Below are 23,375 nucleotides of genomic sequence, written 5' to 3'. Positions count from 1 at the left end.
GGCTGTCCTGGTACTCAAACTGTAGACAAGGATGGCCTCAAAGTCAAGAGTTCTACCTACCTCTGCCTCCCAAGTGCTGTGATTAAAGGCGTGGACCACCACACCCATCAAAGAGAGAAGTATTTCTCAACTCCATTTCAAATAAGCCATGGCTATGTATACAACCACAAAATATAATGCAAGCAGGCTGGATGGCTCAGCCATTAGAAACATAGGCAGCTGCTCTCCCAGAGGACCTGGCACACACATGGTGTCTCACAACCATCTATAATTTCAGTTCCAAGATAGCTAACACCCTCTTCTGGCCTCTATGGGCACTGTATGCACTGATGGTATAGACAAAATGAAGGCGAAATACCCATATACATAAAATAATGAATCTTAACATTCTCCCCTCCCCCATGTTAACAGTATTGACCACAGTGAATACAGCTAGTTCTTCCTGAGCCTGGACAGACATTAGGAGAAAGGTGACATATTTACAAGCAATTTAATAACATTCTTGGGGATAGTTTGCCCCAGGTAGGAAACAATATAGACATAGACACATTGTTTTCTTTCAGAAGTTACAAAGTTAGTGCTTGAAAATGCCAGCCAGGAGTGGGGGGACTCTAAAATCCCAGTAGTAGGGAGGAGGAGGGAGTTCATGTCCTAAGACACATAGGGAGCCACAGTCTCCAACCAAAACCAGGACAGAAATCTAGTAGCTGAGCAGAAGCACTGTGTGATGGGGAACTCCAAGAGCTAATAAGCAGGTTCTATGCAAGAGGACGCGTGTGTGTGTGTGTGCGTGTGTGTGTGTGTGTGTGTGTATGTGTGTGTATGTCTGTGTGTGTGTATGTCTGTGTGTATACGTGTGTGTATGTGTGTCTGTGTGTGTATGTATGTGTGTGTATGTGTGTGTGTGTGTGTATGTGTATGTGTGTGTGTGTGCACTTGCACACACCCATGCATGCCCATCATTACCAGCCCCTGCCGCTGCCTTAGTAGCGCCTGTTCATCTTCTTGAACTTCTCATAGTGGTAGTCATCCGTGGCCTTCTCATTAGCAGGACGCTTGCGGTTGGGAGGGGACCCTGAGGAGAACAGAGGTTGCCTGTCATGGTGGAACCAGCAGATACTGCTATTCAAGACAAGAAATTGGTTGGAGTCACACCTAACAGCAGCCCCAGCATGGAGCTCAAAGAGGATTCTTTTGCTTTTTCTTTACCAAAACTTTCAAACCCAGTCTCTACTAGCTTCCAGCTGGGGGGGGCCTCAGAGCAACCAATACTTGTCATGCCTCTACACTTGTCACGTTATCCAGGAGGACCCACAGTTTCGAAAGGGGAAGGTCCTTAGCAGGGTTCTAGATCAGAGGCCTTGGTCCACAGGGCCTGAGCACTGCCCTGCCTGACCAGCATGACTGTGCCTTCAGGGCCACCTGAGTGCTGTGCTGTCCACGGCTGTACTCACGCTCAGGCTCCGGCTTCTCTGTGTCACCCACTCGCAAGGGCCGGGCTTTGGGTTCTTCTTTGTTTCTTCGGATGGGTGCATTGAGCTCCTCGTGGTAAACTGAACAGAGGAAGAACATGGCACTGTGGAGGAGGCAGGAAGCGGGCTCCTGGGGACTCATGGGCGTGGGGGCAAGCAGGGCACTCACAGCGGTTGTGCTGCACATAGTTCACAGCCATGTTGGTGGGCACAAAAGATGTCTCACTATCCTTCTTCTTGTTCTGCTGCTCTGCCAGCAGCCGGGCCTTGGCGTCCTCCGTGGAAATGATGTTTTTTATTTTAGCGCTATGTAAAAAGAGAGAGGCACATCTCATAAAAAGGCCATCGCAGCTTTGGAACTGACTGGTGAGGCTGGCCAGTCCCAGTGCACCAGGAGAAGCTTGTGCTCTGGGCACGGTGCTCTACAGTGTACCAGCCTGCTCCATGCCTTTCCTTCTTTCCTTTTGGTTTTCCCAGACAGGGTTTGTGTGTGTATCCTGGCTGTCCTAGAGCTTGCTCTGGAGACCAGGCTAGCCTCTAGTTAGAGATCCTCCTGCCTCCTTCCCCCAGTGCAGAGAATTAAGGTGGGCACCACCACAGCCAGCTTCCTTTTTTTTTAATTTTTAATTTTTTTGTTGTTTATTTATTTATTGTATATATAAGTGCTCTGCTGCATTATACCTGCAGGTCAGAAGAGGGCACCAGACCCCATTACAGATGGTTGTGAGCCACCATGTGGGTGCTGGGAATTGAACTCAGGACCTCTAGAAGAGCAGACAGTGCTCTTAAGCACTGAGCCATCTCTCCAGGCCTCCTTTTTGTTTTTAAGCCAAGGTTTCTAATCAGTACCCATTGGCCTGGACTGCAAATGCCATCCCTTCTTGTCTTAGCCTCCCCAGGGTTCAGATACCACTGTGTGTCACCTACTTTTCCTGAGCCTGTGATCATCACTGTGGAGCACTCAGCATGGGACAACAAATGTGTTCTCTCATGATAAAGAGGAAACATTGGAGCCCAGCAGTGGTGGCACACACCTTTAACCCCTACACTAAGGAGGGAGAGGCAGGCAGGTCTCTGAGTAGAGGCCAGCCTGGTCAAACTCCAATACAGCCAGGATACACACAGAGAAACCATGTCTTGAAAAACAAAAACTAAAAAGGAAATCTATGGCAGGGCCTGCAGTTCAGTGGCAGAGCACTTACCTAGCACGTGGGAAACCCTGGTTCAAATCCCCAGAAATGCACATGTGCAGACATACAAGAAACCATGCCCCATGGGGTTGGCAAGGTTAGGCAGTGAGGTGGTTCAATGGATAAGCGCACTGACTGCTCTCCCAGAGGACCAGGCTTCAATTCCCAGCACCCACAGGGCAGCTTACAACTGTCTGAACTCCAAGATGATACCCTTATACAGACATCAGTGCACATAAATAAGTCAATTTAAAAGAAAGAGCTCAGTCCCCATTGAGAACGGAGCAGGCTGCCTAAGGTTCAGCGCTTGCCAGGCCAGACAGCACTCAGAAGCCACAGTCTGACGACACTTCACTTCAGCAAGGCTGCTGCTGACCTCTAGACCTGTCTCCCTATGAGTGACGTCAGCCTCAGAGGGTGGGCCAGCCTCTTACCCAGAGAAGCAGGATCTCATTAAGAAGAAGAGGCTGTGAAGGCTAAGGAGACATTATGCCTTCATAGCCAGGGGCCCTCTTTGGCCACACGAGCCAGGGGTGACAAGAAAGCCCTAGAGACAACTTGTCTGAAAGGACATATCTATAGGTTTCCAAGGATACCAAGAAGGACTTCCACAACCTTTGTGAGCACGTGTGTGCTTCTGTGTGCTTGTGCAGGCCAGAGGACAATCTCAGTATAGTTCCTCAGGAGCCACATGCCATATTTCTTTCCGATGGGGTCTCTCATTGGCCTGAAACTCACTAAGCAGGCAAGGCTGGCTGAACAATGAGCCCAATGTCTCCCTCATCTCCAGCTGCCCAGTGTGCCCCAATATACCTGGCTTTTCTGGCATGGGTGTGGGGATCAAACTGAAGTCCTTGTGCTTGTGTAACAAGTATTTACTGAGCCATCTCCCATGACCCAGGGCCTTAGTAATGCTAGGTGAGTGTTCTGTGGCTTGTCTGTGTAACTGCTAACTGGAAAAGTGTCAGCTCTTCCCAAGGGCAGGGGCACAGCCAGGGCTGGGAGACTTACTCTATGCCCAGGTCCACCTCAGGGATGCCACTCAGCATCTGGTTGGATAGCATCTCCTCAGTCTTCTTGGCCGAGGAGACTCGGATATTCTCTGGCAGCTCATAGAGGCAGTCCTCAGCATTCTTGGGCTTGGCCTTCTGTTCCTCTTGCTCTACAATCCCCTTCCTCTTCTTCAGCTCCGTCTCAATGTACTTCATCCTGGGGGGAGGGGGGAGGGAGACTACAGGCTCAGGGGGCCAGAATGGCCATAACAAGGCAACTGCTAATTAGCTTTTTGTTTGTGTGTTTTTTTGAGACAGAGTTTCTTTGTATAGCCCTGGCTGTCCTGGAACTCACTCTGTAGACCAGGCTGGCTCCCAAGTGCTGGGATTAAAGGCGTGCACCACCACTGCCCAACTTCTAATTAGCATTTCCAATGAAGAACTTTTTATACTTAACTTTGTTATCTATGTATATGTGGGAACAGGTACGCCACAACACATGTGAAGTCAGAGGAGTTGGTTCTATCCCTCTACTATGTGGGTCCTGGAGGTTGAACACAGTCATAAGGCTGGCAGAAGACATCTTTACCCACTGACCCATTTGACCAATCAATGTGTGTAGTGTGCATTATCTTGTGTGCTTCAACCTTTAAAGGATCCCCAGTTGCTGGTCAACTGTCCCTTTAAGAATTCTTAGCAGTTAGAACTGCTTGACCCAATGACCATCAGTGTTGGCTGCCTCTTGGATTTCTGGGAACAGAACAGGATATAAAAAGGCTAGCTGAGGCTGAGGCTGGGGATGGGATTGGCAAGTGAGAAGAGAAGGCAGCTGGTAGAGGAGATATTCTGAGGAGACAGTTGAGACAGGAGAAGCTGAGCTGAGTTGGGAAAACTGGAGAAGGGACTGTTTAAGTGGGCTGAGAACTGAGGGAGGAATGGCTGGGAGAGCCATTTGAAGAGGCTGGGCTGGAAACTAGGAGGAGGGCAGCGGTGAGGAAGACTTCCCGAGTGGGAAGAGATCAAGGGAGGGGTACTCTGGTAGGGGTACTCTGGTACTATGTTTTAAAGGCCTTGATGAAAAAGATTGGCAAGTCCATGACAATCCTTGTGTTTTGAGGAAATATCACTAATCAAGAAAGGCAAGGGCTGGGGATGTAAGTAGGGAGAGAGGGCAGGAAATATAAATACAAACAGAGAACTACCTTTGAAACCTTTCTCAGATCCCAAGCCTGAGAAGTGGGGAGGACACAGCCAGGAAAACATGAGAAAGGCCATCTGTGACCAGATACGTGTGAATGTCTGGCTGGGGCACAGCTACAGTACTTACAGACAACTGGATTCACTGGTACCTACATGTCTGCATCCTCATCCCTCCGGTTGGTCTCTGCAGAAAATGATGTCCCCAGGTGCAGATCCTCCTCTTCGCTGACCCTGAGACGAGGGAGTAGGTCACATGCATTGTTACATGCATGTGATGCCAAGTTACAACAGAACACATAGGAAAACATACGACACGGGATGGTACGTAAAGAGAGAGACTGCTAGACACACATGCAAGCAAGAAGGCAACACCAGCTGATACTTTGGGGGATGAGTGCATGCTTTTCTTTTGTTTAAGATTTACTTGTTTATTATATGTATGTGAGTACACTGAAGCTCTCTTAAGATACACCAGAAGAGGGTACCAAATGGTAGTGAGCCTCATATAGCTGTTGGGAATTGAACTCAGGACTTCTGGAATAGCAGTCAGTGCTCTTAACCACGGAGCCGACTCTACAGCCCGAATGCACGCTTTCTTTTGCAAACTTTTATAACAGTAAGCTCCTATATGTGCAAAGGTTGTGTCAGGCTCCCTCCTTTTTACCTTCTCCCCTTTGTCTGTAGAGATGGGCTCTTACTAACCCAGAGCTCATTCTTTTGGCTAGATGCGCTGGCCCCCAAGTCCTCAGGACTGGCTGTTATCCGATGCTGGGATCGCGGCCACATGCGGCCACACTCAGCTCTATGTGAGGTCAGGAGTCTCATCTCAGACCCTTGGCTTTACTCTCTGTGCCAAGTTCCTAAATTCATACGCATTTCCTCATTGTTTGCTTCATTCAGAGAGGGTCTAGTGCAGCCCAGGCTGACCGTGAACTCCTAATCCTTCTGTCCCCATCTCCAGGGTGCTGGGCTTTCACTGTACTATTTTCTATGTTTTCATACAAAGCTTCTCCCCATGTTTGAAATAACGAACAGGCTACTTTACAAAAGAACTCTTCTCTCTTGGCTCTGAGCCCCTTGTGGGGGCTGTCTGGACCCCTGGCGCGCTCGTGGTGAGCTCTGTGCAGGGTGTCCCTCCCGGTCCCTGTGCACACAGGCCCAGGCGACAGCGTCTGTGTCCCGCTTCCTCTACTTACTTGTCTTTGCCCCGCTCCTTCAGTTTCTTCATGTCCACCATGCCACCTGTGGCCATTTGGAAAGGGTCATCCTGCAGAGAGCACACAGCTTAGAACAGCAGCAGCCCAGTCAGTGTGATTGTCTGTGAGTGTGCTGCTGCACGTGCACACATATGTGCACACATGTGCAGGCCAGAAATTAACACTGTGTGTTCTCATCACTCTTTCACCATGTTTTTTTTTTCTTTTCTGTCTTTTTACTTCTCTGTATGTATATGCGACTAAGGGTGTATTTTCTGTGGTTGTGGAGGCAAGAGATCAAACTCAGGCATCTGCCTCAATCACTTTCCACCTTAAATTTCAGAGACAGGAAGCTTACTGATTTGAGCTTAGGACTGGCTGGCCAGCCTGCTCTAGAGATCCATCTGACTCCACTGGACCCCTGGTAGGCATACAGATGTAAGCTATCATATACGGCTTTTATGTGGGTGCTAGGAGATTGACTCAGCAAGAACTTGAAGCACTTTAGCCACTCTTTGACTTATACTGTGAGAAAAGGTCCCTTAGCTTGCTTATTCAGCCACATTATTCTGTCTCTGCCTCCCCAGTGTTCAGATGACAGGCATGTGCCACCATGCCTGCCTAGGTTTTCATGGGATGTCAGGGGATCCAAATATGGATGCTTGTGCTTACATAACAAGCACTCTGAGCTAGCTCCCTGGTACCATGGTTATACCTTAAGAAGAGCAGCCACAGAGAGGAGCCAACACTCACCACTAGAGTAGTCTCCTCTTGAACCTTCTCTCCCACCAGCAGGGCAGCCGCACTGAGCAAAAGAAACCAAACCACAGGAAGAGAAATGACAGGAAGACAAGGAGGAAATCAGTGTGCTTAGTTGTCGATCTGACATAAGCTGGAATTGTCTGGTTAGAAAACACTTCAATTGAGGAAATGCCTCCATCATGCTGTCCTGTAGGCAAACATGGGGCATCTTCTTTTCAGTGAGTGACATGGGAAGGCCCTTGTGCTCCTCCCCCTGGGCAGGTGTCCTGGGTTGTATAAGATAGCTGGATGTGAACAAGCCAGTAAGCAGTGTCCCTCCAGGTCTCTGCTTCAGTCCCTACCATGATTCCCCAAATAACTGAGTATGTTCAGGAGGGTACAAGTTGTTCTGGTCATGGTCACAGCAGAAGGAAGCAACTGGGACAATCAGTTTGCAGGCTGGAACACTGATGAACGGGCACAACCGAGAAGTAGTGGGAAAGTAGTTACAAAAGCCAAGGAAGAACTCAGTGCCCTGCATACAGTGTAAGGTTCCACCAGTCAGAGGAGCTATAACAGAAGACAATGGCAGAGCATATGCACTGCAGCTTTTACTGGTAGTGAAAATTTACCAAAGTGACCCTTAGAAACTGAAGTCCTCGCAGGGACTGAGCAAGCACACTAGCACTGACCTATCCTCAAAATATTTTGTTTACTTTATGGCACAGGGTCTCATTAAGCTGCTCAAGCGGGTCTTAGTGAGCTTTCTACTTTAGTCCCCCAAGTAGCTGGGACTACAGGGCTATGCCACTAGGACGGGCTTTGCTGATGCTGAGACCAGTTTGACTCTGCAGGCCAGGCTGGCATCAAACTTATGGTAATCCCGTTGTTCTGGTTTCTCAGGTCTGGGTGAGGCACCACACCGACCCAGTGGGTCTGGTAACAAGTTATAGTGCATACCCTGGCGATGAACATTATGCAGCCTTCTGAAAAGGTTTCCTGGAAAACACATACCATGGCCAGAGGCTCACAGTATTATAATCATTTAGTTCTTTAAAAGCATGGGATAAAAGTAGACATAAAGTTGATTACAATATTCAAAACTAAAAAAGAAACAGGTGGGAAATAAATGGAAAGATTATAAATTCTGTCTCTCTACCTCAGGTTTTTTTCTTTTTCTTTACTCTTTTTAAAATATAGGGTCTTGCTATGCAGCCTAAGTTGCCCTCAAACTCCCTGTGGTAGGATTGCAGGCATGCACCAACCACCAAACCAGGCTACTGCTAATTAATTATACTTTTTTATTTAAGTTTTCCAAATTCTTATCTTTCAACATGTTGTGCATCACAATTCATCAGTGAAATTAAAAATTCGAGTTAGTGACCTGAGCAGCCTCAGAGACCATCAGGTTCAGGGCATGTGACAGTTAAACATTTGTAAAGAACCTTTGTCCCCTCTATGGTCAGTGGAAGTGTATGTCAAGAGAAGGGACTATGGCAAAGGAGAGATTTATGACTGCCACCCTAGCTGGGAAGTTTTTTCTCATCAATGACGCCGCCACCACCCCCGTGGTACCCACCTCACCCCATTTGGCCTCTTCCGCAAGTTCTGCACCTCTCGGGTTTCTTCCAGTTTTAGCCTGGGGAAAAATGAATAAAAAGTGATGCACAGGATGACAGACCCTCTGCGGAACTCAAAAGCCAAACTCCGTTCTGATATGTTCTTCTGCCGAGTCTCTGACACGGTGGGTCATCGGCAGTCAGACTCATGCGACACCGGGGCACCTCTCCCAGCCGCGCAGCCCGGGGTCGCACGGGTCTGACTTATCCCTAGGAGCCTCTGAAAGACAACAACCCTGGCTCCCAGTAAATGCAGTCATCCTGTCTCTCTCTTCCTGGCCTGTGAAGACCCTACCCAACACGTACCGAACCTCCTCTGATTCTTGTTCATCCTCCTCGGACTCTGAGTCAGCCCGGCGCCGGCGGAATGTCTTCCCGGTGATCCGCATAGCGGAACCAGACCCTGGGCGCTGCGTTACCAGACGCGTAGTACAGGAAACTTCTTCCGGCGCGCAGAAGTGTCGTCAGAGCGCCGGGTGCAACTAGGCCCGCCTCCGGCTTGCCAGGCCACACCCCAAACCTGTACCGCCAGGACTCAGCAGGGCAGCCACCCGTTCCGAACTCGGAAAAGCCTGCGCAGGTACCGCCGCGTGGCCACACCCTCGGCCACGCCCTAGCGAGTGACCACGCTCACCCACTGCAGGACAGCCTTCGAACCACACGGCGACGCCCCAGCAGTACGGCCACACCCCCTACTCCCGGCAAGCTTGGGTACACAACCCTCGCAGGGCCACGCCTCCGGCGTGCCCGGTACCGCCCTCTAGTCAGCCGCGACCCGTGACACCGCCCCCGTCCCTGGCATAGGCTCTTCCGATTGGACATCTGACGGTGAGGAGGCGGGGCGCGGCAGGCTTAGCCACAAGACTTTGCGCGGCGCCGCGGCGGGCGCGCTTGACTGACAGGCGGCGCGGTTGCGACGGCAGGTGAGTTCCTGACGGCTGCTGCCTGCTGCCGGGGGCTGGGCCGCTAGAGCAGGGATCATCGTCCTGCGGTGGGAGCAGGGGAGGCCTGGCTTTGCGGGACGGCCAGGACCTGGTGAGAGGTCCCCGCCGCCTACTCTCCCATCACCGACTCTCGTGCCCGCCCCAAAGCCCCACGGCCCTGGCTTTTGAACAGGCCTCACGTCGCTTGGAAGGCCAGCGCGAGACCACGCCGGCTTCGGGGCTCAGACGTGCATACTTATTCCTCACTCACAAAACCTGACTGCCTTGCCAGGGTTGACTCTCAGTTCCGGTGCCGACTGTCCATACTAGGTTGGCCTGCAGCCATTCGTCCCTAGGAGGGGTACCACTGACGTTCAGAGGCCAGGGACTGCCCTTCGAGAGCTTGGCATGACTCCTTTGGCCTGGAGGGTTGTCGCTCTGCCATAGGCACCCTTACACCCCGAGATGTTGCGTTGCGAGGGTAGTTAGTTTTTAAAGATGTATATAAACGTAAGATGGATAAGTGCATGCGTAATGGCTCACACGGGACTTTTAGGGACTCTTTAATTACTAGTTTCCTTTGGAGCAAAGCGCATCTTACTCGACACTTAACTCTGGCAGACACTGGGGTAAGCAGTCTCTTCTAGAAGCCTCCCATCTAATCCCACGAAGTAGGTGCAGTTGGGTCTCTCTTTTTTTAAAAAAAAAAAAACGAGGCTACCGAGGCGTAAGAGAAATAACCGTGCTTCAAGTTACACAGCTGGGGGGTGAAGCTGGAGTGGGGACAGAGCTTTCACAGACACAGGGTTCGCTTCAGGGACAGCGGGCCTCTGTGGGTCTTTGCTGCTGCAGTTGCAGCTGGTGTTCCAGCTTATGGGCTGGGGGAGGGGCTGATGGAGACTTTTTCTAGAAGACTGTTCTAAAGCAGAGAGGGCATGTCTACCATGCCTTGGCTTTTTTCCAGAACAATTTGTTTCTGAAGTTGTCATATTCCCCTTAGACTGGGACAAAGAGAAAATCCAGGGTGTTTTGAAGCAGCCTTTTGGCTTTGATCAAAGAGGCGTTAAGTCTTGACTCTGCTGGAGATTGGTTCAGCCATCTTCAGATGTAGATGGCAAGTCACTGACACCATGTCTCTGTTGGCTGAAAAAGAGGCTCCTTGGGAACTGCTGAGTGAACCCAGAGACTTGGGTGTGCAACTCTCATGGGCTCGGAAGTGGTTCTTAACTTTCCTGCCTAGCCGAGCCTTACCCCTTAACCTCTGGGGTACTGGGCCACTCTGGTACCTCCACAGAAAGAGTCAGAAAGTCAAGAGCATTCTCAGACAGTCCTCATTTGAAGATACAGAGAGGGACATCTGATACAAACAAGTTGTCCCTCTCCCATCCTTGAAGCCAGAATGCCAGGTGATACCAACTCCCTGGGCTGTGGCAAATGGAGTTGATTCTTGTTTGTCACAAGTACTGCTTGGAGTGTGGCAGCTGGAACTTTGACCTAGGTGCTGGGTGGAGAGGCCACGGCCACCCTGAGCAGTGTTCTTGGAAGGGAGAGTGCCCTGGAAGGGAGCCTCCAGGAAAGTGAGGGGTTTTCCTCTTCTAGTTCATAGACGTCTCTCACATTTTAGTCTGGCATGGGAGGTGAGAGGGTGCTGACTTTCTGGGGAGCTGGATGGATGCTCAAGGAGCAGTCACTTCTGGGATGGCCTCATCATGGTAAGCATTCAAAAAGGCTTGTTTGAACTGGGCAATGGTGGCACGTGCCTTTAATTCTAGCACTTGGGAGGCAGAGGCAGGCAGATCTGTGTGAGTTCCAGTACAGCTAAGGCTACCCAGAGAGACCCTGTCTCCAAAAACCAAATAAATAAATAAGAAAAATAAATAAATAAACAAAAAGAAAGAAAGAAATGCTTGTTTAAAGGACGGGCTGTGGCTCTGTTAGAGTTCTTGCCTATCCTGTGTGATGCACCCTGGAGTCAATCGCATTGCATAAACAGAGCATACTGTTTCATAGTCCAGACCCTTGGGAGGGTCGGAAGTTCAGGTTCATATTCAGCTACATAGAGAAGTTTAGATCAACTTGGGCCGCACCTCACTGTCTCAACATCAAGAAGTCATTAAAAACAAACAAAAACAACTACAATAAACAGATGTGGTAGTGTATATCTTTAATCCCAGTACTTGGGAGTCTGGGCGAAGGCAAACAGGCAGATCTGAGTTTGAGACTATCTTGGTCTACATAGTAAGTACCAGGCCAGCCAGGACTACCTCCTAGCTCCAAGGGAAGCTTTATGTTCCAAGCCTTTCCTCAGGCATCTCAACAGAGCAGTTCCCTGCTCCACACAGCTTTAAGAAGTTCAGACCAGGGGCCTGGGCCACCGTCTGCTGGGGGCTTTTCAGAGTCAATGGAAAGGAAAGTGCACTATAGGTTCAGGGGCTCTTCCCAGGCTAGCACGGTTTTGTTTCCTTAAAAAACAAAGCTAGGAGCTAGGAGGTGAAGATTGGCCCTGTGTCCTGCTGGCTGGCCCATTTGGGATTTTAGAGCCACAGTTCATTTAGAGCACTGGCTTCAGGGCAGGTCCCCTAAGTTTGGTAGTGGCTTCCTGGTCCGGGCTCTGTGACTCCGCCCCTTTACCCACCTTTGATGATGAATGGGTTGCATCCTGGCCCCCCAGAGCAGTGTTGAGGGTCCATCGAGGTCACCCTTGGAGAGCTCAAGACTTAAGAGCTGTTAGCAGAGCTACTAAGGTAGGGTCCCTGGTAGGCAGGAAGCCCTAGAGGTGTGAGAAGAGGGTAGAGATGCCACACGGCATAAGAGTCAAAAGGAAGTAAGACTGTAAGGAAGTAAGAGGTGGACAGTGTCTGGAATTTGGGGGAAGAGTGAGAGAAGGAAGGTGCACGTGTCAGCAAGGGGCGTGGCATTCTGGGAAGGGGCTGTGGTTGGCTAGTGCGAGAATCTGTGAGTAGTGGCTGGAGGAACCTGTGTGGGCAGAGGCTCTGCAGGGCCACTTTCAGATCTCAAGGGACCAGCGACTCCCTGGAGGCAGGGGAATATTACCAGAAGCTCTGGGGAAAGTGATGAGTAACGGGCACCTGGGGCTGCCAGGCCTTCGATCCGCGCAGCCGCAGCTGTCCCTCCAAGGCCCCGCCCCCAGGCGGCCCCTGAGGGTTGGGCTCCCCGGTTGCCTGTCCTTGCAGGTGCTGCATCTTAACTCAGGTCTCACAGAGCAGAAGAGGTGGGCTCTTGGCTTTTTTCCTTATTCTACAGCTCTAGACATAGGGGTGTGGTCTAGTGGGTCCCTGAGAGCAGCTGCACAGTGGGCCATGCTGCTCTTCAAGGGGCCTGTACCCAGCGCCCTGTACTTTAATGGAGACGAGCCCTCAGTCTTCATTTTCCATATCTGCATTTCCTAATGTCACTGCTGCTGACTCCTGGGAAAGTAAGCACAGACATTCTGGCCCCTTTATTCCCAAGTATCTGAAGCAATAAAAGAGAGGATGTCAGCACACACAGCCAGAGAATGGGTTTTCTCCTGCAAAACCTTTGCAGTGACCATTCTCCAAGGCCGCTATGTCACAGTGCAACAGGTGGGCCTGCTGAAACAACTGAAAATAAGGCTCTCAAGTTCTGGAGCTCAGAGCTGGAGGCGAAGGTGGCGTCAGGCGGCACCGTCCCCTTGTGTCACGTGACCTGGCTGAATGACTGCTCCATTGCTTCCGTGCTTGAGGCTCAGAGATTTACGTCCCACTCAAGTCCAAAATGCCCATGAATTCTAGGGTGCTGGTGCTTAGGAAGGGTACTGTGGAACAGTTCAGTTGTTCCTAGTGCTGGGGAGCCGCTCAGTCAGGACAGTGCTTCCACACACACAAGCACACATGTGCACCCTCACCCCATCCCTGGTAAATTCTTAAAAATACTATTATCTAGTGTGTACTTCATATGCTAACTTGCTAATTGTTCAGTGATGTTTTACCCACCTTCTTTTAAGAGAAGAGGGCCACCCTCTCCCTCCTCCCTCCCTTTCTTCTCCCCTTCTCTATGTTTGTGGTTTTGGTTTTTGTTTGGGGATTAAAAGCATGTGTCACCACGCCCAACTTCTCTGTTTTGTTGATAGTTAGTTGATTTGTTTGTTTTAGGGTTTTTTTTTTTTTTACGTTTCATTTTTTTGAGACAGGGTTTCTCTGTATAACCCTGGCTGTCCTGGAACTCTTATGCACCAGATTGGCCTGGAACTCAGAGCTGCACCTGCCTCTGCCTCCTGAGTGCTGGGATTCAAGGCTTGTGCCACTACCACCACCACCAGGCTGTTTGTTTGTTTTGTTTTGTTTTGTGGCAGGGTTTCTCTGTGTAGCCCTGGCTGTCCTGGAACTCACTCTGTACACCAGGCTAGCCTCGAACTCTCGAACTCAGAAATCCTCCTGCCTCTGCCTCCCAAGTGCTGGGATTAAAGGCGTGCGCCACCACTTCCTGGCAAGGTTTTTGTTTTGTTTTGTTTTGTTTTGTTTTTAAGATTTATTTTTATTAGTTTTTTGTTTAGAGAAAGGATTTCACTGTGTATCCTGACTAACTAGAATCTATTTCTGTAGACCAACCTGGTCTCAAACTCAGAGTTTTACCTGCCTCTGTCCTCTTCCTAACCCTCAAGGATTAAAGACATATGCTGTTACACTTGGCTTTTTTAATTTGTGTATGTGCACACACGCATGTGTGCGTGTATGTGTGTGTGCATATATGTGTGCATGTATGCATTGCATGTTTGCATACATCTGTGTGTGTGTGTGTATGTGTGTGCATATATGTGTGCATGTATGCATTGCATGTTTGCATACATCTGTGTGTGTGTGTGTGTGTGTGTGTGTGTGTGTGTACACTCTTAGAGAGGTAGGTGTGGCATTCCTCTGGAGCTGGAGTGACAGTTGACTGTGAGCCAGTGTTGTGAGCATTGTGAACTGAACTCAGGCCCTCTGGAAAAGCAGCAAGTATTCTTTTTTTGTTTTGTTTTTTTGTCTTTTGGTTTTTCGAGACAGGGTTTCTCTGTGTAGCCCTGGCTGTCCTGGAACTCACTCTGTAGACCAGGCTGGCCTCAAACTCAGAAATCTGCCTGCCTCTGCCTCCCAAGTGCTGGGATTAAAGGTGTGCGCCACCACCACCCGGCACAGCAAGTATTTTTAATGGCTAAGCCATATCTCTAACCTATGTATGTATGTATGTATGTATGTATGTATCTATCTACCTATCTATCTATCTATCTATCTATTTTTGAGCCAGGATTTCACTATGTAATATGGCTAGCCTGGAACTTTCCATGTAGACCAGGCCGACATGGAATTCACAAAGAATCCACTGGCCGCCAGGCAGTGGTGGCACAGAGGCAGGCGGATTTCTTGAAAGATTTCGGTGCACAGCTTAGACAGACTACACCAGACCAGCTGGTTCCACGAGGGGGGTATTCAGGGCGGAGGGCGAAGGTGGGGAGAGGAACGGGAGAAGATGGAGGAGGAGAGAGAGAGCAGAAGTAGAGGAGCAGAGGCCGGCTGTGACCACGTGGAGAGAGGAGGAGGGGGAGAAGGAGGGGTGAGGGGCAGAGAACCTGCAGGCCAGGGATCAAGGGAGCAAGAAAGAGAAAAGGGGGCAAGCAGCCCCTTTTATAGTGGGCAGGCCTACCTGGCTATTGCCAGGTAACTGTGGAGGTGGAGTTTAGACAGAATACTAACATTTCTGAGTTCGAGGCCAGCCTGGTCTACAGAGTGAGTTCCAGGACAGCCAAAGACATACAGAGAAACCCTCTCTTCAAAAAAAAAAAAAAAAAATCCACTGGCCTATGCTTCCCAAATGCTGGGATTAAAGGCATGTGCCACTATGCCCAGTTTTACACAGTGTTGCGACTCAAACTCAGACAAGCATGTGTATCCTCTACCAGCTGAGCCATAACCCTTGCCCTCTTGGATTTTTTTGTTTTTCTTAATGCCCTTCTCTGTAGCCCAGACAAATCTGGAACTCAAAATCCTCCTGCCTCTGTAACCCGAGTGCTAAGGTGATAGGTATGTGCCATCACTTGTGGGGTTACTCTCTCATTTAAACTTCCTTGTGTGTAGCTGTGGATGGCATGCCCACGCTCTAGAATCAAATGCCATAATAACATACAACAGGTGCCAGCAGCTGATGCAGAGGGGTTGCCTTGCAGGATCCATGAGCTAAGTGCCCTGTGATGTGGCCAGGAAAGGCCTAGCTACTTCTGTCTGCTCAGTTGGAGGGTTTGCCGGATGACTTAGGGTCAGGTTCTGTGTTGACCTATTTATGTTGACTATGCCAACCACTGATGTAGCTGACTACCATCCAAGTAGCCAGGTGTTTGGCCACGGACAAACTCAAGGAAACCCTTCCTGTTTCTTCCTAGAGAAGATTCGGAGGCTTCTTAGCCATTGGGCTCTTTTTCTTTTGTGGGGCTGGGGTAGGAGGTGAGTTTGAAACCACCCTAGACTGTACAGTGAATTCTAGGCCAACCTGGTGAGACTTTGTATGAAAACAAAAACCTGTCATTGTCCTTCTGTTCTGATCATAGACTGTTCAGAGTCATAGCCAGGCTCCCCAAACCTCATCTCATCCCTTTGGAATGGTGGCACTGTGACAGGGACTCTAAACCCCACCCCTGCCCAAAATAGCCCTGGGCCAGTGCCAGCAGGCACTTGACCTCCAGACTGAGAAACAAAACCTAGCTTCAAGTTAGGTTTGGAATTTAGAACTTTGAACCCTGTTGTTGTTGTCATGTGGCCATTTTAAAAGTTACCTTCTAACTGCCCCTCCCTCTTTGAACTGCCCACATCCAGGATTCTGTGACCCGCCCTAGGAAGCAGGGAAGTGGCTTGGTAGTGTTGTAGCCCCTGATGGCTGAAGACTTGGTGCTCCGAGAAGCTCAGGGTTTTGGAAAGGCTTAAAAGGTGATCCAGTGGCAAGAGTGGAGGAAACAGGTGTTCTTGCCCAGAAAGGCTGTCTGCCAGTTCTATACCTGTCCTGGAAGCAGGTGTCACTGTCCATGAAGGATGCAGAGCCTGTGGAACTCCAGACAGCCCATTATGCATGACTTCCCCTAGGAGGCATGGGGATGTTTTCATCTGAGCAATTTTTAAAGTAGATTCTGTACGAAACGTTTTGTTCACTCCCAGGTGCTTTGCTCGAGGCTTTACTGCAGAACCCCTTGGCAGCCGGTCTGTCCATAGAGAATGTACATATCGACCTCCTCCTGTGGGTGCTGCTGAGTCAGGTAGGCTCCACCCTTCCCCTAAGATGCACCCCTCAAGTGCTGATGGGGGAGTGGGCTCTTCAAAAGGCCACGGGATTATATTTACCAGTTGTTTTTCCTGATGACATGTAGCTCTTGTGCTGGGCATTTGCCATTTGTGATAGAAGAGGGGTGAAGCCACGGGGCCCAGAACCCACAGGATAAAAGGTGGGGGTATGGGGTGCATGGCAAAGCTTTGCCTTTGTTTGCTTTTTCTATGAGTTAGAGAGCAAGGGCCAGCACGATGGCTATGCAGGTCAAAGTGCCTGAGTTCCCACTCTGGAGACCCAGGTAGTGCAAGGAGAGAAACTAAAGCGAGCAAGGGAGTGAGGCCTGAAGCTACGATTGGCCAGACATGAGACAGAAGGAACCATCTCTTGCTCTGTGCTGCTGGGGCCATCACGACCGCTGAGGTGACAGGAAGGGCTTTTACTGGACTGGTACAAGACTCTGTTCAGCATGGTGTCTGGCTGAGCCTGTAGGTGGAGAGGGGACGTGGTTCGTATACCTGTGGCATTCAGGGGATGAAGCCCTGGCTGTCTATGAGGGCACTCTTGGAACCATTTGCATCTTTGGTTGATTTGAACCTTCTTGACAGGGTTTGAGCCAGAATCAGCTGTCAACTTCCCAAACTGATTCTGTTGAAGTACTGGAATAGTGAAGCAGGGGTTTTGTGGGCTTTATTGTTGCTATTTATTTTTAATTGTTTCTTTCTCCCTCCCTTGCCTCCTCCCCCTCCTTTCTTCCTTCCTTTCTCTTTTCTTTTTCTTTCTTTCTTTTGAGACATTGTTTCTCTGTGTAGCCCTGGCTGGCCTAGAACTCACTCTGTAGATCAGGCTGGCCTCAATTTCAGAGAGATCTACTGGCCTCTGCCTCTAAGCCTGGCTTTGTTTTGTTTTTATTTTATTTTATTTTATCTTATTTTATTTTATTTTATTTTATTTTATTTTATTTTATTTTATTTTATTTGTCTGTTCTGTTTTATTGTTTTTTCAGGACAGGGTTTCTCTGTGTAGCCCTGGCTGTACTGGAACTCACTGTAGACCAGGCTGGCCTGGAACTCAGAGATCTGCTGACTTCTTCCATAGTGCTGGGATTTAAGGTGGGCACTGCTTAGAGGCAGGCGGATTTCTGAGTTTGAGGCCAGCCTGATCTACAGAGTGAGTTCCAGGACAGCCCTGGCTACACAGAGAAACCCTGTCTCAAAAAACCAAAAAAAAAAAAAAAAAAAAAAGGCGGGCATTGCTCTCGCCCAGCAAGCAGCTAGTGTTCGTAACTGCTGAGTCGTCTCTCAGCCCCTTAACTTCTGATTAGCCTCCTGCTTCCTAAGTACTGGGATTACAGGCATGCATGCTACAGACCTGGTGTCTCCTTTTAAAATAATCAGATACCCAGAATTTACAAGCACATGCCAGAATGTCCTGTGTTCTCTCTCTAGCCTGCTTCTAGTGGCACATCTGCCAAGTGACCAGATTAGCCTGTATGGTCACAGTGCGTCCCCTCCTTCAGGGAAACATTGCTTTTTCCAGACAGATTTTCTTTTTTTTTTTTTTTTTTTTTTTTTTTTTTTTTTTAGGGAGAGGGTTTGTCTGTGTGGCCCTGGCTGTCCTGGAACTCACTCTGTAGACCAGGCTGGCCTCGAACTCAGAGATCCGCCTGCCTCTGCCTCCCAAGTGCTGGGACTAAAGGTGTGCGCCACCACTGCCTGGCCAGATTTTCTTTTTCTTTTTTTTTCTTTTCTTTTCTGATTTAAAGAGAAAGAAATAGAGGAGGGGGACTGAGAGGGGGACAGTGTTTGGGATGTAACTAATTTAGAAAAAGAATAAACAGAAGAACATCAGGAGGAAGTGTCTGTCACATGTGGACTTAGCCACTCAGCACTAGTACTTTTAGAGCATTCCAGTTTGTTTTTCTTATGAGTATGTCCCTTAAACTGAAGCAGCAAAGTTTCTTCTATCCCATGACATCTGTCATGCAGATCCATTGCTGGTGACACTTTGGTGACCTCTTCCACCCTGCTTCCTGGACAAGTAGTCTGTCAGTGCTCAGCCACAGAGTTGTTGTCCTCAGGGATTCCTAAGGGCAGTGCACTTTGTGCTGCCTTTGGTGTGTGACCTATAGTTAAGCTGCTCCCCTGAGACTGTGGCTTCAGGGCCCTCAGGCTCCCTAGGAGGAGGCCCTGCCAGATCAGAGAAGGCAGCATGGCGAGCCAGCCGTACCTCTGCCTGTCTGCTTGTCGGAGTTGACCTCTTTCTAAAACACCTGTATCCCCCAAACCCCCCGGTCTAGATAAGGTGGTTTGGATTCCTGAGAGATGGGCAGGACTCTAGTGTCAACCCCACCAGTGAGTCTAAGCCTCACCTAGCATTGTCCAGTTCGCTGTCTGCTGAGCCATGTCCAGCTCTGACACCCTTTACCTCTGTGGACCCTCGTACCAACCCAACGGGACAGTTGCTCTCTTCTCAGACCAAGTCGGGAGGTCCAGGGAGGCAAGCACCTTACTGGGTTACCAGTTGGTCACCAGCCATGCCAGGAACATCTCATCCCCTGTGGTCTCATCAACAGGGGCTGCTGTTAACTTGGGATTGCTATGTCTCCTTACAGGAGAGGCTGGCCAGAATGGGGGACGCCAGAGACCTCTGTCCTCACCTGGACTGCATAGGGGAAGTGACCAAAGAGGATTTGCTGCTTAAATCTAAGGTAGAAGAACAGTCCTCAGGAACTAGGGCACAGCCTAGGACTGTCATGTGCTGGGGGGTGGGGACCTTTGTGAGGCAGGGCAGTATCGCCCTTCCCCCAGCTCTGCAGAGCCTTCTGTATGTAATGGCCCTCCTGGCTTTTGCTTTGGAGCTTTCTTCCAGGCGCTGAGTCCTGCTACCATTAATCAGTTTAGATGAAACTCCCTGAGGGTCACTAATGGCTCCATCCATTTTCACTGGCTGGGTACAGAGTCTTCATAAGGCAGAGATGAGCTTACTGAGGTGGTTCTTGTTTTTCTTCTGGCACTCTAAGCAAGTGCAGTACTGCCCAGCCACACCCTAACCTTCCATGTGTTCTTACAGATGTAGACCCTACTTTGCTTGGGGCGTCTGCAGGGGAAAATGAGTTTCTTCCATAAGTGACACACAGCCACCGTGCCTTCTGCTTTGTTGAAGTGAAATTCTGTAAAAAGCCTATGGACTGAGGGTGTGACTCCATGCTGGAGGGCAAGTCAGGCCCTGGGCTTTCAGCACTTGGGAAGCAGAGGCAGGTGGATCTCTATGAGTTCCAGGTCAGCCTGGTCTACAGAGTGAGTTTCAGGTCAGCCCCAGCCACATAGTGAGACCCTGTCTCAAAATAAAACAAACGAAGTGAGCAGACCAAAAGGTTTTTCTTCAGAGGAGCAGGAGGTAGAGGAATCTGACTATGAGGATCCACTGGGTCTGTCTTCAGTATCTCTCTGGATATCCAGAGACTTCCAGAATAAGGCCAGTGATGTTTTAAAAGTCTCAGAGGGACAAGGACGAGAACAGGGGCCAACAGTGAAGCCAGTGCAGCCGTCCAGGGACTGGGCAGCAGCCGTCCAGGGACTGGGCAGCAGCCGTCCAGAGACTGGGCAGCTGGAACCGGTCACGGAGTTGATGATGAGACCCGAGAGGCTGCTTCTCAGGCAAGGCAGCAGCCCCTGGATTCAGAGCTGAGAAGGAAAGGACCCCTGGTACTCAGGGAGGGTCAGGGGATCAGTGTGAGTGATCCTCTTGCTAGTCCATTTAAGGTTTAGCTGGGGTGATTTGAAATACCTTTACAGACATGGTATTTAAAAAATCCACTCAGATGAAAGTGTCCACAGGCAGTACAAAAAAGGCCTCTGGGGTTAGTGAGTTGCAGCTGACAGGAAAGGATGCCCTGTGCTTCCCTCCCTTGGCCACTTACACCTTTCTCTCCTACCATTCTCCCACAGGGAACCTGCCAGTCATGTGGTGTTGCTGGACCTAATCTATGGGCTTGCCTCCAGGTAAAGGAGCCTTCCATGAGTGGGCCTAATCTGAACTCTGGCCTGGGAATACCTAACCCCAGTGGGTACTGCTTCAAGTTCAGGCTCCAGAGATAGATAGTCCCTAGAGTGGTCACTCTGGCAGCCATGAAGAGAGACAAAGAAAACATCAAACTGGAAATGATTCTGGGCCAGTGATCCTGTCTTCATGAGCTCTGCTTGTGTCTGCCCAGTATACCCCTATGGAGTCTTGGCTGGAGCCTGGCTTTCCTCACAGCAGCATGGGCCACCAGGCCTCACTTCCCTGTGTGTAAACTAGGAGTAGTTACACTGTCTGCAGGCCCTGCAGTGGGAACAGGGTAGAGTGAGCAGCAGATGCCTGTGCTAGGCTCATGCAGGAATCCCTTAGTGCAGTGATTGTTGCTCATCAGAGTGGAGGACACAGGTGTGGTGGCACGCGGCTTTACATTGTTCCAGGATAGCCAGGGCTACAAGGAGTCTATCTAAAAAAGAAAGGAAGAAAGAAAGAAAGAAAAGAAAAAGAGTCAAGGTTAGTGTAACAAAATGTGCTGCTTTTCTCTGGAGCGTAGAATTACAAGTAATTTTCACTTTTCTCTGTATTATAAGTAGTATTACATTTTTCTATAAATATTTAGTATATCTTATAATCATGCTCAAAAATATTATTCAAAATTTCTTTTTTAAAGGCCATGTGTGGTGGTTCATACCTTTAATCCTACAACTCAGGAGGCAGAGGCAGGAGTGTTTCTTTGAGTTGAAGGCCAGCTTGGTATACATAGTGAGCTCTAGGACTGCACAGAGACACCCTATTTTTAAAAACAAAACAAGTTCTTAATAAATAAATAAATAAAAATTAAAAACCCAAATTATTATCATCATTATTATTTGAGACGGAGTTTCACTATATAGCCCTAGCTGTCCTGGAACTTATTTTGTAGATCAAGCTGGCATCAAACCCAGAGATTGCCTGCCTCTGCCTCCCAAGTGCTTGAATGAAAGGCATGTGCTACCACAGCTCGACAAAAAAAATTATTTATTTTTATTTTTTACTTTAGAGTTAGGATCTCTTACATAGCCCTGAAGTCCTGGAACTCACTATGTAAATCAGGCTTCCCTTGAACTCACAGATATCAACCTGCCTCCCAAGTGTTAGGATTAAAGGCAAGGACCACCACCTTCAGAGGAAAAATAATCTTCAAAAAAAAAACCTCCAGGAAACTGAGTGTGATGATGCACACCTGTAATTCTAGTCTGAGAGACCCAGAAGCAGGAGGATTGTCGTAGGCTTGCAGTCAGCCTGATTTACACAGCCACCCTGGGTTACCTGGCATACCGTGTTTTAAATCAGACAGAAAGCCAGCAGCAGCAGAGCCAGATGATGTTAGGGGGTGACAACACCAAGTCAGTCTGTGCACAGATTTCGGGACCAGTTGTGCTCTGGCCTGTCGCTCAGGATGAGCATCGTAGAACTCCAGGTACCCAGGAGACAGCCAGAGGCTGCACAGAAGCATGATGCTTCATAGGAGCCCTTGGTTCCCTTGAGCACAGATTGGGAGCCTGCTACAGGACTGCTGTGCTTTGACCATGGACACAGCCAAAGGTCATCCTCTGAGCTGTCTCTCCATAACACCAGGCACTCCTGGAGGAGGGGGAGTATGGTAGCCACTGTCTTCCAAACTAGGATAAAGGTCTGTGATGGACACTCTGAACCTGGGTTTAGGAGGAGGGCAGATCTGGGAGAGAGATGAGAGGCCACAGGCAGGGTCAGAGGTGAGCAGACCCTATCTTGGGACATTGGGTTGTGTTGGGCTTTAGCTGCCACCACCCTGTGTTTTGAACACCTGCCGCCCATTCAGTTTCTCTTATACAGCCCAGGACCTTTGTTCCTGGCCCATGAAGTGAAGGTACAGGTTCTGGCCCTAGCACCTGGGCATGGTGTCTACTTCACTCAGTGCAGGGCCACAGTTTTTGGTGTCCACCTTCCTCTTTGGTTGTACAGACCCGTGTTATTTTGGGGGGTGGGAGACCTTCAGTCACATGTTGGATATCATCGGCAAGTCACACTGCCTTGGGATAGAGTTAGTACTCACTGTGGGTCCCAGTCCATTCTCACTGCCTCTCTTCCCAGGTCACCTGCCCCTATGTTGGCTGTGGAGAGTCTTTTGCTGACCATAGCAGCATTCATGCACAGGTGGGTGTAGTGACTGGGAAACCCAGGGCACAGTCCTTGCCAGCAGCCTCCTGGCTCCATCTACCTACCCTAGGCCTTGGTGGCTAGATCTAGAAGGAAGAATAGTCATAGTCACAGCACATTGCTAAGAGGAAAGCAGGCACAAACCCCCACACTAGCCCTGGCAAAGGATGAACTAACCCTGGCTGGGGGTGGGAGGCGGGGCTTGCTGGGTCAGGACACCTACTTCTCCAAGTTGTCTTTGACCTCGTTTTGAATCTTACTCTCCAGGTGAAAAAGCACAACCTGACCGTGAACCTGACCACATTCCGGGTGTGGTGCTACGCCTGTGAGCGAGAAGTCTTTCTGGAGCAGCGCCTGGCAGTCCACCTGCTCAGCTCCTCAGCCAGGCTCTCAGAGCAGGTATACAGCACAGAGCTCAGGCTGCTTGTTGGCCACAGTGTCCAGATGGGGCAGTGTGACCTGAGGCAAGGAGTCCAGAGGAAGTATGTAGCAAGGAGCTCTTGTCAGCAAGCGTTCACTGAGCTCAGTTGTGTCAGGGCCCATTTAGGGCTGTGGGGATATGGCTGAGCTGGAGCAGG

At 49.6% G+C, this 23,375-nt stretch overlaps 2 protein-coding genes across 4 annotated transcripts in view; one reads left to right on the top strand and one right to left on the bottom strand.

Moving 5' to 3' along the window:
* Positions 1-471: 471 nt before the first annotated feature.
* On the bottom strand, positions 472-8,850 carry CUNH9orf78 (chromosome unknown C9orf78 homolog). Of its 2 annotated transcripts, XM_028757021.1 has the most exons (9): positions 8,717-8,850; positions 8,371-8,430; positions 6,804-6,855; positions 6,051-6,121; positions 5,008-5,085; positions 3,674-3,871; positions 1,642-1,778; positions 1,455-1,553; positions 472-1,075 (listed from the first exon to the last, which is right to left on the bottom strand). In XM_028757021.1, the coding sequence occupies exons 1-9, from the start codon at positions 8,797-8,799 to the stop codon at positions 984-986; spliced, it is 870 nt and encodes a 289-aa protein (XP_028612854.1). In that variant the 5' UTR covers positions 8,800-8,850; the 3' UTR covers positions 472-983. The 2 variants fall into 2 exon arrangements, with proteins under 2 accessions (XP_028612854.1, XP_028612855.1); XM_028757022.1 differs by lacking the exon at positions 8,717-8,850 and having other exon boundaries at positions 8,376-8,412.
* Positions 8,851-9,267: 417 nt separating this feature from the next.
* Positions 9,268-23,375, top strand: part of Usp20 (ubiquitin specific peptidase 20) — a 31,160-nt gene continuing 17,052 nt past the window's right edge. The window contains exons 1-6 of one of the 2 annotated variants that reach the window (XM_028757019.1): positions 9,268-9,333; positions 16,494-16,591; positions 19,214-19,309; positions 20,550-20,603; positions 22,732-22,794; positions 23,065-23,196. In XM_028757019.1, coding sequence (XP_028612852.1) covers positions 19,229-19,309; positions 20,550-20,603; positions 22,732-22,794; positions 23,065-23,196 — 330 coding nt within the window. In that variant the 5' untranslated portion in view covers positions 9,268-9,333; positions 16,494-16,591; positions 19,214-19,228. Of the gene's footprint in view, positions 9,334-16,246; positions 16,269-16,493; positions 16,592-19,213; positions 19,310-20,549; positions 20,604-22,731; positions 22,795-23,064; positions 23,197-23,375 lie in introns of those variants that run through there. The other variant, XM_028757020.1, reaches the window with a different exon arrangement.

This window comes from Grammomys surdaster, unplaced genomic scaffold (assembly GCF_004785775.1).
Source record: "Grammomys surdaster isolate TR1022 unplaced genomic scaffold, NIH_TR_1.0 126133, whole genome shotgun sequence".
NCBI lineage: Eukaryota > Metazoa > Chordata > Mammalia > Rodentia > Muridae > Grammomys > Grammomys surdaster.
Note: the sequence above shows the minus strand (reverse complement) of the source record. Positions and strands in the feature narration are given on the sequence as shown.

What these genes read in the sequence shown, in the direction of transcription:
- CUNH9orf78 (XM_028757021.1), bottom strand. Translation starts at nt 8,799, where the DNA reads ATGCGGATCACCGGGAAGACATTCCGCCGGCGCCGGGCTGACTCAGAG. An exon ending in AAGAGGCCAAATGGGGTGAG is followed by an intron (nt 6,856 to 8,370) that starts GTGGGTACCACG and finishes TCTTTTGCTCAG; the next exon opens with TGCGGCTGCCCTGCTGGTGG. An exon ending in CTATGTGCAGCACAACCGCT is followed by an intron (nt 1,554 to 1,641) that starts GTGAGTGCCCTG and finishes TCCTCTGTTCAG; the next exon opens with TTTACCACGAGGAGCTCAAT.